The 18,090-nt window shown below is 30.6% G+C and overlaps 2 protein-coding genes across 4 annotated transcripts in view; one reads left to right on the plus strand and one right to left on the minus strand.

The window, feature by feature from the left end:
- Positions 1-11,861, plus strand: part of Uqcc1 (Ubiquinol-cytochrome c reductase complex assembly factor 1) — a 36,603-nt gene extending 24,742 nt beyond the window's left edge. Inside the window, exons 6-7 of one of the 3 annotated variants that reach the window (XR_015824361.1) lie at positions 10,250-10,376; positions 11,819-11,861. The gene's annotated coding sequence lies outside the window, so the exon portion shown is untranslated. Of the gene's footprint in view, positions 1-10,249; positions 10,840-11,818 lie in introns of those variants that run through there. The other 2 variants (XM_088237468.1, XM_088237476.1) reach the window with 2 other exon arrangements.
- On the minus strand, positions 758-13,243 carry LOC148284622 (sphingomyelin phosphodiesterase 1-like). The gene is made up of 10 exons (XM_088237432.1): positions 13,076-13,243; positions 12,122-12,267; positions 9,686-9,847; positions 7,973-8,134; positions 7,469-7,852; positions 7,047-7,219; positions 4,006-4,200; positions 3,219-3,389; positions 2,381-2,558; positions 758-1,290 (listed from the first exon to the last, which is right to left on the minus strand). The coding sequence occupies exons 1-10, from the start codon at positions 13,167-13,169 to the stop codon at positions 919-921; spliced, it is 2,037 nt and encodes a 678-aa protein (XP_088093558.1). The 5' UTR covers positions 13,170-13,243; the 3' UTR covers positions 758-918.
- Positions 13,244-18,090: the final 4,847 nt, after the last annotated feature.

The raw sequence follows: 18,090 nt of genomic DNA on the forward strand, positions 1-18,090 counted from the left end.
AGTGTGCATCGTGCGGAAAAAAGAGTTATAAAGCCATCCTTGTTTCTTTTCCACGCCTAATAAGGATAATGGGATTATTTGATTTATTGTAAACCAACAAAAATATATTTTATTTAATTTTTGCACCACAACAGGCCAGGAAGCCCAATTACAGTAGTGAATTACATCACAGAACACTCAGGCTTGAGAAAAATCTTATTTAATATTGGAGTTCTCACCGTATGTGAGTCAAGCGTCTTGACCCCTACACCACAGAGGCCGCCAGATATTATGATAGTTCAACTTTTAAAATATCCTTGTGAACTTTGTGAAATGTTTTAAAATGCATTTGACCTCATTTGAGTTGATGATAAATTGGGGTGTACAACAGCAATTTTTTGATGAAAATAATAATTATCAATAACATTTTTTTAATATAGGATCTTATATGTGAATGAAAATTTTGCCTGAATGGGTTAACATCTTGTAAAGCAAGCGCTATGCGAGACAGTCGACGAGTTACTGAAGTATTATAGATGCCGCATCATAGCCATGAGCACCGCGTATGAAGCTAACGTAGCAGGGGGAGAGATATGCGCAGTACGAACCTAATTTCGTACTGTAGTAGGTTGATATTATTTTGGATCGAGAATAGTAAAAGCTTCTGTAGTCATCTTTTATCCCCCCCAAAGGCCCCATCGGAATCAAATAGGCATTAACATTTAAAAAATCTTTTAAATTGTAATGTTTGTTGAAAGGGTGTAATCAAACAATGATGTTTAGTTTTAAAAACATGTTTATTTACAATTTGAGTGAGTTTATTTAGTTGAGTGCTATCACAGTATAAAAATGCATAAATAAAACATGGAAAGCTCAGAATAAAACTATATGGAATCAGCAACACATTTTCAAATGCTGAGTTAAGAATTAGTCTGTAGTTTAATTATTTTGTGAGTGTCTTGTTTGATTGCTATTAACTTGGAACTCGCCCCAAAGAGCATTGTATTTGAGATCATCATATAACTCTGTAGTGGACAAGTATCGTAAGTTTTCCTTAATACAACTTGAAGAGCAGACATTTTCATTAAAAGAATCGGAATCTTTTCCTCTTAAAATGTGATAATCGGTGACCAGTAAGTTCTTTTCCGTAGAAACCATTCGTTTTAGTAAAACATCCAAAGCGTCAGGGTTTAGAGATATTAGTCCATATCTCTCCTTAAAAGAGTATTCCTTGTACCATCTTGGCCTTTTTTCGGGAGTCAGATTTGCTTCAGTCAAGTTGTATACATAGGTATCAAAATCTTCAACTACCTGTAAAAGACATTGATATTTAGAGATATACTTATTATCATGATTATACATAACAATTTGAGTTATATTTTACTACGGGAAACCAACCACAAATATTGTAGTTTCAACTTTTATTTATAATTTTCATTATGAAAAAATCTTGTACTTTTTTAATGTTGTATGTTTTTATTTTATGATTTAAAGCACAAAATTTTAAGTGATAGTAAAAAAAGGAGTTTTCCATTTAAATCTTTCGATTAAATCCATTTATAGATGTTTTTTGTTTTAATATGCTTATGTTGGATAACAACCATTTCATTTATTTATTCATTCATTTATTGTATTCAGATATTTAGAACATTACAGAAAGAAAACTCAATTCATTCTAAATACAATAATAGATAACAAATTATAATGCATAGTTATGTTATTAAAATAATATAACAAAATGTAAAAAGAAAAATTAAAAGTTAGAAAGTGCTTTATTAGGGAAGGCCCACTGTCGTGAAATATGTCGATATCCGAGGTGATGCGATTAAGTAGCAAGATTGCTCTTACATAATATTATTTTCTGTCAAATATTGCATACTCTTGGTACAACACAAAAGAAATATCCATGTAAATTTATTTCTATAAGTCGTGAAGATTTTATTTATATTCTAAGCATCTCAGACCTCTTTTTGTTATTCTAAAAATGTGTGATTGCTTCTGATTTGTCTAGTTTAATATCTTTTACTGGAATTTTAGTTCTGAACGATATGCTTAACGGTACCAATTACAATGCTTTTTTTAGATAAGGAAAATCAGTTAGTAAAAATACATATTTATTATAGTTTAATTCCACTTTTATTTATAACGGGTCTGACAATGTCGGTCACTAAGAAACCCAGTCACTGGGGAAAATTATAAGTAATAGTGGAATTAAATTGAAAACATATTTTTATTATTATAATTAAAAAGCAGTTCCACTGAAAAATGTCAGTAGAAAAACTCAATTTATTAGAAAATCAGTTAATTTTTTAAGCCAAGTTATTATGTTACCTTGAACTGGCATTTAAAGTATGAGCCTATGTCTCTGCCATAATATTATTGAAAAGTCAATATAACTTACATAAGTTGTGCTGTTTATGTCATATACTCTATAATTAGGATTGACAAAAGAGTATGTAGTGGTACTTCCGCCATTCCATGCTACTGCGACTGGTTTACTTGTATTTTTGGTATAAAATATTTTGAATTCATCATTGTGAGTGTGTCCATTGAATTCTGCACTAATTGTATCTGAGAATCTAAATAAACAATAATATAAAATTTATATAGATCATAAATTATGAAATTTCGAATAAATTAAACCCATTCCAACTTCAACGTGGAATACAGAAAGTTCATAACACATATATCATGTACATATTTAGTCATTTGCAAAAAAATAACTAATAAGAATAATACGTCGACGGCAATCCATCATCGCGTATGTTATCATTAGCCTATGTCATCCAGTTATGCCATTTGGCAGTAAATATATTGAAAGATTGCTTGTTAAAACAAAAGAAATATTAAACTTAACTGTAAAGTAAGATTTAAAGGGTTAAAAAATAATAATTGCAATATTGCCAGTATTTTACTGAACACACAATGAAATAAATGTTTATTTCTCTCTCCTGTAATGTGATCAAATTTAACTTACAATGTGATGGATTGCCGTGGACGATATGTTGTTTCTGATGGTAATCTATTATTTATACGTTTGACGTTTCAGAACCTTGATATATTGGTTCTCATCAAATCTAAATTTGACAAAGATTGGATGTTTTTCTTATCTTTGTTCCATAATTCCTTTTGGTTATAAAAAAATGAGTATAAAAAAATTCTTCGTGATTATCGTTACCTCTTCTGTCTGTTTGTCTGTTCCTAAATGATGAAGTGCATATCAAATGTTAAGAACAAACCTTTCAACTATCTTTTTATATTCTCTGGTGTATGTGGCAAGGCAATCTGTTACACCGGGTGGTATGTGCGACAGAATGTGAACATTCTCATTCTTAGATTCAGACTCTGTCAATACTGTGATAAGCCAGGCAAGTTGTCCGCTTGGGTCATTTGGATCTAGTTGTAGCCACCTGAAAAATATACATTTTAAGGCCCAAGACTCAAACTAGCGGGTCACCGACGCTAGGTATTTTATGTGCTTACACAGTCCCACAAGCCGCCTTATATTTCAAACCGACGTGCGGCCAACTCAAAAATATTTCTCCGAACTGATAAATAAATTAATATATTGGATCTATTTATTTAGGATGCCGTATGTGAATACGCCAATATTAATTTCTATGTAGATGGGTGTTTTGAAATATTCCCAAAAGTTTGAATGAATTACAGTGAAAATTTAATAACTTTGAAGTGGTTTCAATGCATTAAGAGTATTGTTTAACTTATTTTATCCAGGATTATGAAAGGATTTTTACGCAGCATTACAGAAAAGGCATTTTTGCATATTTTTACGTTAATTCCTGCATTTATTTCTCATGGAATTAAAAATTTCAATTTGAGATTTTGATCACGTTATACCTTAGATACTTACTAAAATATCCATAGAGAATTAACAGTTCAATCATCAGTAATATAGTATCTGCTGAAATGATGTGAAGTGATGTTTCTAATATCTGTCCCTTAAGAACTTAAATATTACAAAATATGATACAAAGAGAGCAGGTGTCAATTTTATAAAGCGCTTACCAATTATAGCGATAACAAAGGTTAGAGTTGAGTACAACAATCCGTAGCCCAGGTCGAGCTAATACAGTATAATAACCTCCAATCTTGATTGTTTCTTTGGTCTCTGCTGGAAGCCAGTAGGCCCACTCTTCTGCCAAAACTTCATATAGCCAAGCAGTGGAGAATCTTGGATTCGTTATGTACGAAGGAGCATACCTGTACAGAATTTACAAATATAACTTAAACTTTACTTAACTTGAATTAAAACTTAACTTAAATCCTCAATAATATTGACTGCCCTTACCACTTTGATTTTTATGAACCTTTTATGCTGGATAAATATTCCCGAGGCTGATGTCATGCTTTGCTAAACTTTTCTAGTAACAGAAAGTGCATGTTGGCAGACCATACTACGTCTCAAGGTATACATATGTTAAATTACATACATATTTTAATGTATTGACTTATTCAATAAAAGCCAAAAACATTTTTTTAAAGACATTTAAATAATGTAATGTAAAAAAGGTGTCCTATACTGTGTCAAATTGGAAGAAAAAAAATGCAAATAAATTATTGGTAAAGCTTGCCCACCACATACCGCATCTGAGGACAGTCACATGATAAAAGTGTACTTCAATTGGGATACAAAACGTCTCAATTTTAGAAATAGCTTATTATAATTTTAAATAAGTTTTCAGGTATTTGTCGAAGTCGTAGCTCGGACAAAATTATTAGCCACCAAGCATGATCAAAGGCACCTGAGATATAATATAATGAGGACATATTTTTTGTTTGTGTTTTTAACAAAATTGCTTATCGAAATGATTGCATTGAATTATTGGCAAACAAAATTTGACAAGTACAGTAGGCACTTATATAATTTGACAAATCAAATATGTGATAAATATTTGTTTTTATCACAAAATTTTGAATGATAACATTGATTATTGTTGAAAATAATGCAATGACTTGTAATTTTTCAAAATAAGATTTATCTTTGAAAAAATATATCTTAGAGCAATGAGGAAGACATTTAAAAGGAGAACCCAATATTTGTCAAAATACGATAAACGTTGAAAAACATGGTTACCGGGTTACGGAAGCCGTAAATCTATCACAACATACAAGGAACCCGATGGACCACTTCCAAGGATAGATTCAATGGAATGGGTGCCAAACCCCATTTGCGATATATATTTTTCTGAGGAAGATGTCAAAAATGTCCTTAATAACCTGCAAGATGAAACATCCATCGGCCTAGATAACCTTCCATCAATTGTCTTGAAAAAATGGGATTCAAATATAAGCAAACACGTGTCTTTTCTTATGCAAAGCTCATTTGGCACTGGAAGACTACCGAGCGACTGGAAGAAATCTGTAGTCACACCAATTTACAAGAAAGGTAACAGACTGGACCCAAGCTACTACAGACCGATAAGCTTGACAAGTATACTGTGTAAATGCATGGAAAAGTTAATTGTTCAAAAACTTCGAATGTTCTTACTGGAAAACAAAATAATTAACAATGAGCAACACGGATTCATGCCAGGAAGATCCACAATATCTAATCTCCTCGAGTGTTTGAATGAATGGACCATAGAACATAATGAAAATAACCCAATTGATATTATCTATCTAGACTTTAAAAAGGCTTTTGACAAAGTACCAACTAAAAGAATGTTAGCCAAACTGTATCACATAGGAATCCGGGGAAAGGTTTACGACTGGATTGAAGCCTTCCTTACAGGACAAACCTACCAAGTTAGAGTTGGTGATGGACTATCGCGTGAAGAACCAGTATTAAGCGGCGTTCCGCAGGGATCCGTACTTGGTCCGGTTCTCTTCATACTTCATACTATGTTATAGATTTACCAACAATCATACAATCAAAGTCCAAAATTTTTGCAGATGATACAAAGCCGTATGCAAACCCTCTCACTCACTCCACTCAACTACAGCAAGACCTGGACAGTATTCATGAATGGACCAAGAAATGGCTTCTAACAACCAAATGTTAATAAACCTACAGTTCTTCACATCGGCTCGAAAAACCCCAAATTTAAATATAGTCTAAATGGTGTAGATTTGAAAATTGTGAAACAACAAAAAGACCTTGGAATAACAATATCAGATTATTTAAAATGGGAATGTCACATAGTAAAAAATAACAAAAAATTCCAATTAAATTATCTACTTGATAAAAAAAGCCTTCTCATATATAACACCGAATATGCTACTAAAAATATACAAAACATATATCAGACCTACTCTCGAATACGGGTTTCAGATATGGAATCCTTATTTTGTTAAGGATATCAACTTGTTGGAAAGAGTCCAAAGACGAGCTACAAAGTTGTCGCCGACTCTAAAACGGCTTCCATATGTGGAGAGACTGGAAACTCTCGGTCTCACAACACTGCAGGAACGGCGGGAAAGGGGTGACCTGATAGAGACATACAAGATACTCAACAGTCATTATAGCTGCCCAAATTTGGATCCCATGTTCAAGCTTAAACAAGATGCTCGTCTTCGAGGCCACAGCTGGAGAAAACGAGATTCAATTTAAATCCACGGAAGCATTTCCTGAGCAATAGGGTTGTTGATGGTTGGAATAAGCTGCCACAAGAGCTGATCTCAATGTGTAGTCTCAATGGGTTCAAAAATGGACTAGATCTGTTTTCGGAAAAGTTAAAGTGCGCCAACAATTATCTTTCGTTTAAATAGATTTAAGCATATCAGCTTTCAGCTGCTCGCTTAAAATTAATAATAATAATATAACAATTGATTGGTTATGGTTCACCTGAACCTGTGATGTTTCAAAGTAGCTCATTTTTATTATTTTTTTCATTAGATTTAATATATCAAGAACCTTGTGATTTATTCGTAATGTAGTACGTTTTACGTAAAATTAAATTTAAATTCTATTTATTATTTTATTCTATAGTCAAATATTTGAAAAATTGCAAATAATAATAAATCAACTAAAAAAAAGGGGGTTGTCAAATGCAATTTACAATGATACTTATTTTTTGCCATACGATTTAATGAAGGATATAACATACTGATTCATAGGTTGAGATTCATGATTTCCAATAACAGGAAATACTGTAGTATTGCCAAATTTGTCTTTCAAGAGCTGGTATGTTTTCTTTATGGATGCAACATTCCCTTCCTGAGTAGTTTCCCAAACTCCATGGTCAATTATATCTCCGGTAAAGTAAATGTAGTCTAGATCCTTAAATGGAAAAATACTTAAGTGAGAAATACACAGGGACAAAGATATAATACTTTTAAAACAAAATATCAATAAAAATTCTAGTTTTGTTTATTTTTTCCTGAGCTCATTTGCCTAAGCATCTTTCAGGCTTGAAGATGCCTGCTTAAGGAAAAGTATACAATGATCAATAAAAATATATCTCCAAAAAACATCAATTATTAAAATGAATTAAATTTTAGAATAAACCAGTTGAAATGGAATACTCACATTATGAGTCTCAACAATTTTGTCCACAGTATCTTCTACGGCCCACCAAGGAGAGTCACAATCTCTATAGTCACCCCAAAATCCAGCTTTCTTACTCTCTGGTATTTCTTTACCAGTGGGATATAGAATTGATTTATCTTCTCTCCATATATCTTTAGGAGCGAAATCAAGGTCCAAATGATAAGTACCATCTTCATTTATGATTATTCTGTCATCAAAATCTATATCCAAGAATTTCCATTTAGGGGAGGCTTGTTCTGTTTGCCCCACTCTGCAACAAGTAGGCTCATTACACTCTGCTAATCCATTTGCTTCGTAAATTGGATCGTAGTGGATGTCAGATATTTGTGCAATTTTCAGTGATAAATCCTTATTAGAGATTTGCTAAAATAATATGTGGTTTTTTAGTGACCAATATAAACAAAAAAGAATATTCATATTGAGATATGTTGGAATAAATATAGTTTATCATATGAGTATTTTTAGTAATAATGTTTTTATAACCTCTATCTTTTCTCGTTTTGTTGTGCCTGGTAACTGTACAGTCCAATTAAACCTTTCATCAAAGTAAGGGCATGAATTTCTGTCATTGGTTTGTAATACTACACCACAAAATGCTTCGGAAGTAAAATATGGTTGGTTATCAACAATGTACAATATTATTGGCTGAAACATTTACAAACATTACTTTACATTTATTATTTCCGATTATAAAATGCAGATGAAATATTATGTATATCTAGTCCTGCCATAAATACTATTACAGAGTATTTTGTTTATAATTAAAAAAGCAGTGAATGTTACAAATATTTTGTTTTATTACTAGGTTTACACAAATATTGCACCAACTATTTTTTTAAAATTAATATGTCCTCTACTTGCCTTCATACCGACCTTTACCCCATGCACGATATCCATGGGAAAATAGGCTACCACATCTTCAAAGATCGAACTCAAAACTCAAAATTTGTATGTCGTCTGCTACAGACTATGTTCTTTAATACTGACCACAATTTGGAGACCAGCGAATTCAAATCTGGACTTCTGTAAGCTCTGTAGGGCCAATCTTTAACATAATAATAAGAATAAATTCCAGTATATTATTTATGTTCTAAGGATTAACTTTGTGGTCAAAGTATATTAATTTTTAGCCATTGCTGGACAAACTTTGCCATGTGGGCTGTAGCTTGATGGAAAATCCAATGTCTTGAAGAAACAATGTGTCATTAAAAGACTTCACAACGTACTCCAGAATGTCATCTTGGTAAGATTTCATACCTTAAGCACAAAATAGAAGCACAGCAGATAGGAGACACCCCAGCAAACCATCACCGACACAGAATGATAATCTCTTTGAACTCAGGGAATAACTTGAGCGGCTTTTCGAGAGCTATGAGCATACACCTAGTCATCTGCTTATTGAAATTTTCTTCAACGTTGAATATTTTTTCATCAGAAAGCAGAATTTTATGATGGGAATTGTTTACGCATCGGTGAATCAGTTGTTTGGCTCTGGTCTTTCTAATGTAAGCAAATGATGGTAAGCTCTCATCTTAAAATTCTGCTTCTAACAGCCTCGATAGCTCCTGAAGTCACTTTCTTTGTCGATCTTCAGCACACTCAGAATATTCTTGAAGTGATTAATAGTTTGATACACAAACTGGTGACTGATATTTAAAAGTTTCACTGTGCTAAAAATGTCGCCGGGTGTCTTCCCAACTTTGTGTGACGCAATTACAGTTTTAATTTTCTTTATCACCCCACTTCATGTTTACTTTACAACGCTCGATGACTGACTAATTATAGCAATATTAGAAACAATGGGACATTACCTGAAATAAGGATATAGGTCTCTACCTGCTTTTATTTACATTTTATGAATTTTTGAATTTGTGTTATAGTATTTATGGCAGGACTAGGTGTAATGCAGTTTTCATATATTGTAAGATTTCTTACAGATATCAAATAATACAATCAAACTGAAAACAAGCATTATTGATCTATAAAACATAAACATATTTTTTTTATACGGCTGTGTCGATATTTTATATTGCTTATTGAGAAAAGGTAACACTTGGTCTACAAAGAGACCCACAGAACAATTATACTATAAACCATTTTTGACATGAGTTTAGAAAATTTTAATTATCTGTTACATGATTAAGGGGTTCATAATATTAAAAAGTAATAAAATATGCATGAATATGAATCACTAACCAGGTTGAGTTGCACAACACCCCGACAAACTTTTTCAGTCTGTATTTCTAGCAGCACACACATATGAGTGACAATGTTAATTAAGTCTTTCTCTGTTGCTCCCGACTCGTGCATCTCTAGGATAGTGTTTACTGTAGAGCGACAAGCGACACATGTTGCAGCCTAAAATAATTAATTAATATACTTTAGTCCTTTTTTGTATATTAAATTATTTGAAAGTAAGCTATTTGAAAAATATTATATGAGTTTTTAAAATGTCTAATTTCATAGATTTCACATATCTTTTTATTTCAATCAAAACCTTATACAAACAGAAAAAATATGAAATTTTACACACATTATAATATCTCAATAGTATGTGTCTACATATTGCAGCACCAATATTAATATTTTTAGCTTCATATTTTATGAACCCACATTATTTTAAAACTTATATTCTTTTTCGTTTATCTTAGACCACCCTACAAGCAAATTTTTACAAATGTTTTTTTTTTTTAATATTGTTTTTATTTAGTTTATAGTCAAGTTTAACCTGTATTGTGTTATTATTATTATTTGTTGTAGGCAGGCAGCCTTTGCTGATGCGCCTATATCTCGTGTACTGCTTTTTGTCTGCGTTCGTCTTCCTTCAAATAAGCATCCAAACGGTTTTTGAACCGGTTGACCGAAACGGAATGAACAACTAGACTTGGTAATTTATTCCAGTCTGGAACTACCCTGCTAGTGTTTGTAAATATTTCATTGAAATCACAAATCATGGATATTTTTGTAAAGGTTCAAGCTCTGTATTTACTTCAAAAACGATATTTAGGGATACATATATTTTTAAGAATTAGAAGTTAGTACATTACCTAATTACACACACCCGCTTCGTGTTTTTTTTTGCTATTCTTTTAAAAACAGCAAAAAATGACATCACACTAGGGAAATATTTTTATAAATTCCCCTCTCCTTTGAACTTGATAGATAGATATTATTAGTAGTGACTTATTTACATTTTATAGATGATAAAGGTCTTATCCACTTCTTACAACGTTTTCAAACAATAATAGATATATACAGTATGGCCTCAATAAACCTCGAGGGCACTGTACAATAAATAAATATCCTAAAAAGTCTTACAGCTACAGAGAGCATGGACGGTTGGGATTCTAGTTACTCGTTTCTAATGAGGAAGTTCAGTGATTTTTTTATTTTTAAAATTTTAAAAAATTTACAAAATTAAATTAAAATTTTATTTTTTCTTCTTAATATTCTTATGAATCGTATTATGATAACTATTTTTTTTTAAGTTTTGTTATTTTGAAATAACTCCGCTGGTGACGTCACGAGTTGTCATTGATGAGGTATACTGACATTTAAAAGTAGAGCCCCGTAGTGTCAAATTACACTAAACGTTGTAAAAAAAGGTTACCTGGCAACCGGAAATCTATCACAACACATAATGCTGTAATTAAATTTGTTTATTCACAAGAACATTAAAAGTAGTTTCAAGTACTTAGTTGATTTTTATTAAAACCATTAAAATTTTTTCATACATTTTGGAGAAACTTCACCATACAATTAAATTCTCTAATTTTTGTAGACAGAAAACATTTTTAATATCCAATTTCCCATAGCACTGAACTTCCTCATTATGATCTATTTCAATAAGGAATAGGATCTAGATGACAGCATGTCTTGCAGCTACAGAGCAATCTAGCCCCTATTTACACTATTTTTTAAATGGACTATAAAGTTTAATGTTTTGATGAAATAAAAAAAAAACATTCATAAAAATAGTAGTTTGATTACAAAATGTCCTGCAGCCAGCAGGAATTCTAGACCGTAGGTAGGACATAGTATGTAAGTAAATACATAAACACAATTCTGGAACTACAAATCACACACATAGTGAAAGTACATGAATTGATGTTTATTTTCAAAAAAATATTTTGGGTTTAAAATTCCTAGACAATTATTATTTAAATGTGAATGGCGTACATGATACAACACAATGTTATGTTTATTCATGTTTTTATTATCTAGTGTGATATTGAAATGTCACGCGATCGTAACACTTTCTCTAATCAAACCCATTATTTTATAATCTATGTAAGGGGGGACTAAGAACCTATGATTTTATTGTTTCAGTTGGTCATTACTGTTTTCAACTTTACAAGGTACTAAGGAAAAAAAAAATGCTAGTTAATTAACACAACATAAAGGTTTGTATATAGCCCTCTGCTGTAACATAAATTAAATATATATATATTAAAATTATGGATTATTAACAATTTGTTAGTAGTAGGTATTACATTCAAATGGGTTCATTTACGCATCTAGCAGAGGTTCAATGCAGAACCCACAATATTCATGCATGTATTTACTATCAAAGTGAAATATTAGTAAATATTTCAAAGCTTTATTAAATGTTTAATTTCATTTCTTGCTTACCACTCGTCCACGACTATAGCTAGAAAGAGGTTCCCGATAAATATACTGAGGGAAACTTAGAATTTCTACTATCCTCTTAAATTCCTGCAAGTCAGTTGTAGTTTGCGTCTTGGTAGCATATTTAATAAATTGCGTCAATATTTGTCCTGAAAATATTCAAATTCAAATCCACTTTTAGAATTTATATTTTCATTAGATTTTGTTTTATTTTGAAATTAATTTATAAATAGCTTTTATGTGATCTCTGTTGTAATGTGTTGAATCTTGATAACTCCCTTGGGGGTGAAATATAGTTCCTGACGACGAGCATTTGGACAAACTCAAAATATTGTTATTGTGACAATATTGTTAACTTTTATGTGATTTATTTCTTATAAATTATGTTGTTTTGCAGTTTTCATTCAATGACCTTTCTTGGTTCCAATGATGTATTAAATTTAAAAGCATACAATGCTTGGACATTCTTGAAAACAGAACAACAAAAAAACACAATATTATGTTTATACTATTTGAAAGTTGATATTCTTGTAAATTATAAATATATTTTTTATTTTAAAAAAAAGGAAACATTTTCATCTTATTATTTACCTAAATATTTCGATTTTTGGGGCCATTTTCAACAAGTGGTAAATAACTCACTATTATAAAATGGAAATCAAGTTGGGGTAGAGTAGGGTTCAAACCTCGGACCTCTGATCCGTGAGTCCGCAACACTAGCCACTGGACCACAACCCGATTTCATATATATTTTTACATCTACATATATATTTTATGTTACCCTGCAATAATAGCACAATCATAAAACTTACTATGTTAAGTTTTATGTAGTGCTATACACCATTTAAATCATATACTTAAAAAAATATTTTTAATAATATGAATTCTATTATAATTACTGTATAATAAATTTGCAATCACCTACATAGAATGAACATTTTATTTTAAATAACTTACTTTCTGAACGTAAATGTTCTTTCCCTATGGCACTTTGTAGACTGATTAAAACTAGAAATCCTAGCCAGAGGAAAGGAAAATATACAGACTTCATAACTAAAACATGAGTCGCTCAACTAGCTGTTAAGTACTCTAGTGAACTAAATATATAGCTGATATTTATTAACATAAATTACTTATTTTGCACCTGTTTAACAAAACATTTTATCTTTATCTATAAAAAAAGAGTGGGATACAAATCATGCATTATTAATAAGTTTTCTTATCAATACTTTTGTAATAATTGATGTGTCTTTTTTATAGATTCAATTTTTAACAATAATTTATTAAAAATATCTGTGTAATCGAATATTAAAATGCTAAATCAAATTTAATATTAATTTGTATTACGTTGTATCTTGACAAGCAGTATTGTCCAGCTTTGCAGCAACACTTCGACAATGAACTAAGGTAATAAGGTCTAGTAAAGACACCTGTGGAATTGCACAGATAGAAAATGGTTCTGGATATTTGAATTTTTACAAATGATTAATTTTAAAACACACAAAAATATAATTTTTAAAGGAGGCCTTACTCATAAGGACACAGTAAAAAATGGTCCGAACAATAAATGAAAAATATTAATTACATAATTATTACAGATTATGTATCTAATTGGTAACTAATTAAAGTTATGCTGATTACAAATGTATTCCGAAATACAGTCTAAAAAAGTCTATTTCATAATATCACAATATTTCTGACTATGCGATGCTCAGCTTTGAAACAATATTGATACTATGCATAAATTAACAATTAACACAAATGTTAAAAAACACTATAAGGTACATATCAAATTATGATTTGATATGCAAATTTTGCCTATTCTTTACATATTGTATTTTTTGTTCACATGTTACATATAATTAATCTGAATTAATTTAACCAATGCGGGTTAGTAAAATTTATATCAGATTATAAAATATCCACATTCAGGTTATGCAACTTTGGTGTTGCATGAGCTTAATATTTTAACGTACAAACAGAGCCTTGGCCATATTTATTAGGCACCCTATGAAACCTAATAAACTATGTTTTTTTTATTGTGGGATTTTAAAATAACTAACAATTGTTCAGTAATATTGGTTTATTTATAAACTATATTTAATATCTTGTGAACAATTCTTTTGCTTGTATAACAAGCATTCACTTTTTTCCATACTGTCTACCAGATTTCGGCAAAGGTCAGACTCTATTTTGGCCCATTCTTTAAATACGTACTTTTTTAAATATTGACCATAGATGATCAATTGGATTTAGGTTAAGTGACTGTGCAAGCGTGCAGGCCAATTAAAAAGGTTCGTTTTTTTTTTTTTAAACCACTCAATACTTTTTTTAAAGTATGGCATAAATGTCTTGCTTGAACAAAACACTCTTTTAGGATTTGGTATTACATAATTCAACGATTGAGGGTACTAAAACATCATCCTGGGTGGTAGTATAGGTGTCGGAATTCATTCGTCCCTTGCACATGAGTTTTCCTACGCCTGTAGATGCCGTACACCCCCAAACCATGTTTCTACACCATGTTGTACTGTAAGCATCACACGATCAAGGTGATATTCTTCAACTACTCTCCGATAGTCATATACGGAACTAGGAGTCACAAAAACCCAAAAAGAGAAAAATCAAGGAAAGAATTTTCACCAAGTCATCTGCCATCCAGTTTTGGTGCTCTCATGCCCAGTTTAGCCGTTTTTTCCTGTTGACCTGAAGTCAAGGATTTTTAAAATTGAAATGCAGCCTTGTTACCCAAATTCTAGAAGACACCTCATTGTGCGGGGTAAAATTTAAACATAGCTTTCACTTTACAGATATCTTTGAAGATGTGTTTTGACTGCTTTTTAAAAACACGTGTATCGAAATTTGGTTTTGGCCAATTTTTATAAGAGTTTTATTCTCTATTTTATCTTTAGAATCTTTTAAGCATAGTTTGCACCGCATACCCAGAACACCTTTTTTGGCAATTTTAACCTGATTTAACGCCTCCAAATCAAAAAAATAAAAGTAAAGTCATAAACCAATTATATAGAGGGTGCCTAATACATTTGGCGAAAGCTGGTGTTAAAAATAATTATTAGAAAAAGACAACTACACACACTGGAATGGGTATGTCTAGTTAATATATATGTATTTATATTTTAAAGATGACTTTATAATGTTACATTAATAAAAAAAACAACTGATTTTTAAATACTAAAGTTAAATCATATAAAACACTACAGAATTCAGATTTAATCTTATCGAAACATATATACTTATAAAATCCAGCATTCATGTTGTTTTTTAAGTAGATTTTAATACTTAAATAATCTGTTTTTCACGCTTTTGTCAGGCAAAATATATCACTTACCTATCATTATGAAGATAGGAAAACATGCCTATATTAAACAACCCACACAGCGTGGTTGTTATCATTCATCTCCAAATTTAATTGATTATATTTGATCTCCAAAAATAATCATTTTGTGTAGTCATGAGATATTTCAGATAAGACACCACGTATTTAAATAAATAGACCACATACATTTTACAATGATATTTTGGGATACACAATCGACGGTGAAGAAATAAAAATGATTAAAGTTTAACAATGGGAGAGTCCCTCATCATATTAGAAACAGTAACTATGTAGCCACAAGAGGCAGACCAAATTTGGAGCATGCCGATATAGTGTTAATCATCTAAAAACAATTCCGATTCTGCTATCTCCTTATTTCCTAGATCTTTTTTTCTTGCAAAATACTCTTTATAAAAAAAACCTAATCTTATGAAGCAAATAATTTTTTATTGAAATTCTTCGGGTTTAAATAGGTAGATTTTACAAAAATGCTCAAATAAATTTATTATATAAATAAAACACGAGTGATACTTTAATCCACAAATTTGGAATATCCAGTGACCGGTTTCATCGCTTTCGCGACATCTTCGAGACTGGTATATTTATTAAAAAGTTAAATGTATTTATACAGAACAGAGGTAAGGATACATAATTCAAAGTTATATGTAAGTAAATTAAATAAAGTTATTTTTATCTTAAGGATCATTATCGACAAATTTTCTATGGGTTAACAAATGAATGGATATAATGTTATTTTAATGAGTTTAAGTATTTTATTTTATTGTTGGTGTCCCATCCTTCGTGAGTGTGGTTTTGTAATGATTTCTGAAAAACAAGGGGTAAAAAGTCATTAGTAAAATTATATTACAATGGGTAAAGTAATGGAGAATGCACATGTGTTATCTGTTCATTAAGTAATTCTACGTCGGGTTTATTTTTTAATCTATTAATTTCGAGAATTTCTAATTTGTCAAGTTTATGGCCTTTGGGTGCAATATGAATTATTTTTACATTATTTTTTAATTCGAAGGAATGTTTGTTTTCTATTAAATGATTGGCAAAATTTGAATTATCTTTATTATTAGACCATGATTGTATGTGCTCTTTTATGCGTGTTTTAAAGGCTCTACCCGTTTGGCCTACGTAGCATGTATTTTTACAATCGTTACAATTAAGAAGGTAAGTTCCTGAGTTGGAAAACTTATCTTTTTTGTCTTTAGTATTTACTAACAAATTAGCTAAGGAATTATTATTATAAAAGGCTGCCGTGCATTTATTTTTATTTATTATTTGTCCAATTTTATCACTAGTTTTTCCAATATACGAAAGTTTTGCCCACCGCTTTCGGTCATTATTATTATTGTTTTTTGGTGTCAAACTTTGGGTTAATTTATTGTTTACGAGACGCTTTTGTTTCTTTCTTATTAAGTTATCAACTAGTGTATTGTTATATCCGTTATTTATCGCGATAGATTTAATTATGTTTAACTCATTATTATAATTATGTTTGTTAAGCGGTACGAATAACAGTCTATGAATTAAGGAGTGAAATACAGACAATTTATGTGAAATATGATGTCGCGAATTATTATGTATAATGTTATCACTATACGTTGGTTTCCTAAAAATATTGAAATGCATTTTGTTTGATTCTATATTTAACGTTAAGTCTAAGAAGTTGAGTTTTTCCCCTCCTAACTCCATTGTAAATTGGATTGACTTATTAACTGAGTTTAATTCTAAAAGGAACATATCAAGCTGGCGTTTCGTTCCGACCCACAAAATAATGATATCGTCGACATATCGACGATAGAATTTAACATATTGAAATAATTTTAGGTTTATTATTTTATTTTCAATAAAATCCATAAAAAATTCTGCAAGTACAGGTGAGATCGGACTCCCCATCGATAATCCACATGGTTGTATATAAAATTTATCATTGAATTTGAAAAAGTTTTGGTCAATGCAAAGTTCTAAAATATTTTTTATTTCTAATTTCTCTACGGGATTAATGTTTTTGGTGTCCATGTGATTATCTAAGGCTATTTTTAATTCTTGTGTTGGAATATTTGTAAATAAGCTAACTACATCAAATGACACTAAAATAGCGTTATTTGGCACTACAATATCTTTTATTTCGTCAATTAACTGCATTGAGTTTTTTATTCCGAATTTCGGTTTAAATTTAAGTTTATTTTTAATAATATTGTTTCCGAATTTCGCTAAATTGTATGCAGGAGCTGAATTATATGAAACTACTGGTCGGATTGGCATTTCTTGTTTATGAATTTTTGGCTGTCCATATAAACGTGGGCATTGAGGGTTCATTATACTAAGGTTTCGAATTTGATATTCATTTTTTATAAGGGTTATATGGACAGCCAAAAATTCATAAACAAGAAATGCCAATCCGACCAGTAGTTTCATATAATTCAGCTCCTGCATACAATTTAGCGAAATTCGGAAACAATATTATTAAAAATAAACTTAAATTTAAACCGAAATTCGGAATAAAAAACTCAATGCAGTTAATTGACGAAATAAAAGATATTGTAGTGCCAAATAACGCTATTTTAGTGTCATTTGATGTAGTTAGCTTATTTACAAATATTCCAACACAAGAATTAAAAAT

The sequence above is a fragment of the Micrasema longulum genome, unplaced genomic scaffold, assembly GCF_059751315.1.
Source record: "Micrasema longulum isolate JH-2025_06_02 unplaced genomic scaffold, ASM5975131v1 h1tg000103l, whole genome shotgun sequence".
Taxonomy (NCBI): Eukaryota; Metazoa; Arthropoda; class Insecta; order Trichoptera; family Brachycentridae; genus Micrasema; species Micrasema longulum.

Coding starts and splice junctions, on each gene's coding strand:
- LOC148284622 (XM_088237432.1), bottom strand. CDS start 13,169: ATGAAGTCTGTATATTTTCCTTTCCTCTGGCTAGGATTTCTAGTTTTA. Junction 4,201..7,046: donor GAATCTCAACCTATGAATCA/GTATGTTATATC, acceptor AATTCTGTACAG/GTATGCTCCTTCGTACATAA. Junction 3,390..4,005: donor CTTTGTTATCGCTATAATTG/GTAAGCGCTTTA, acceptor TATATTTTTCAG/GTGGCTACAACTAGATCCAA.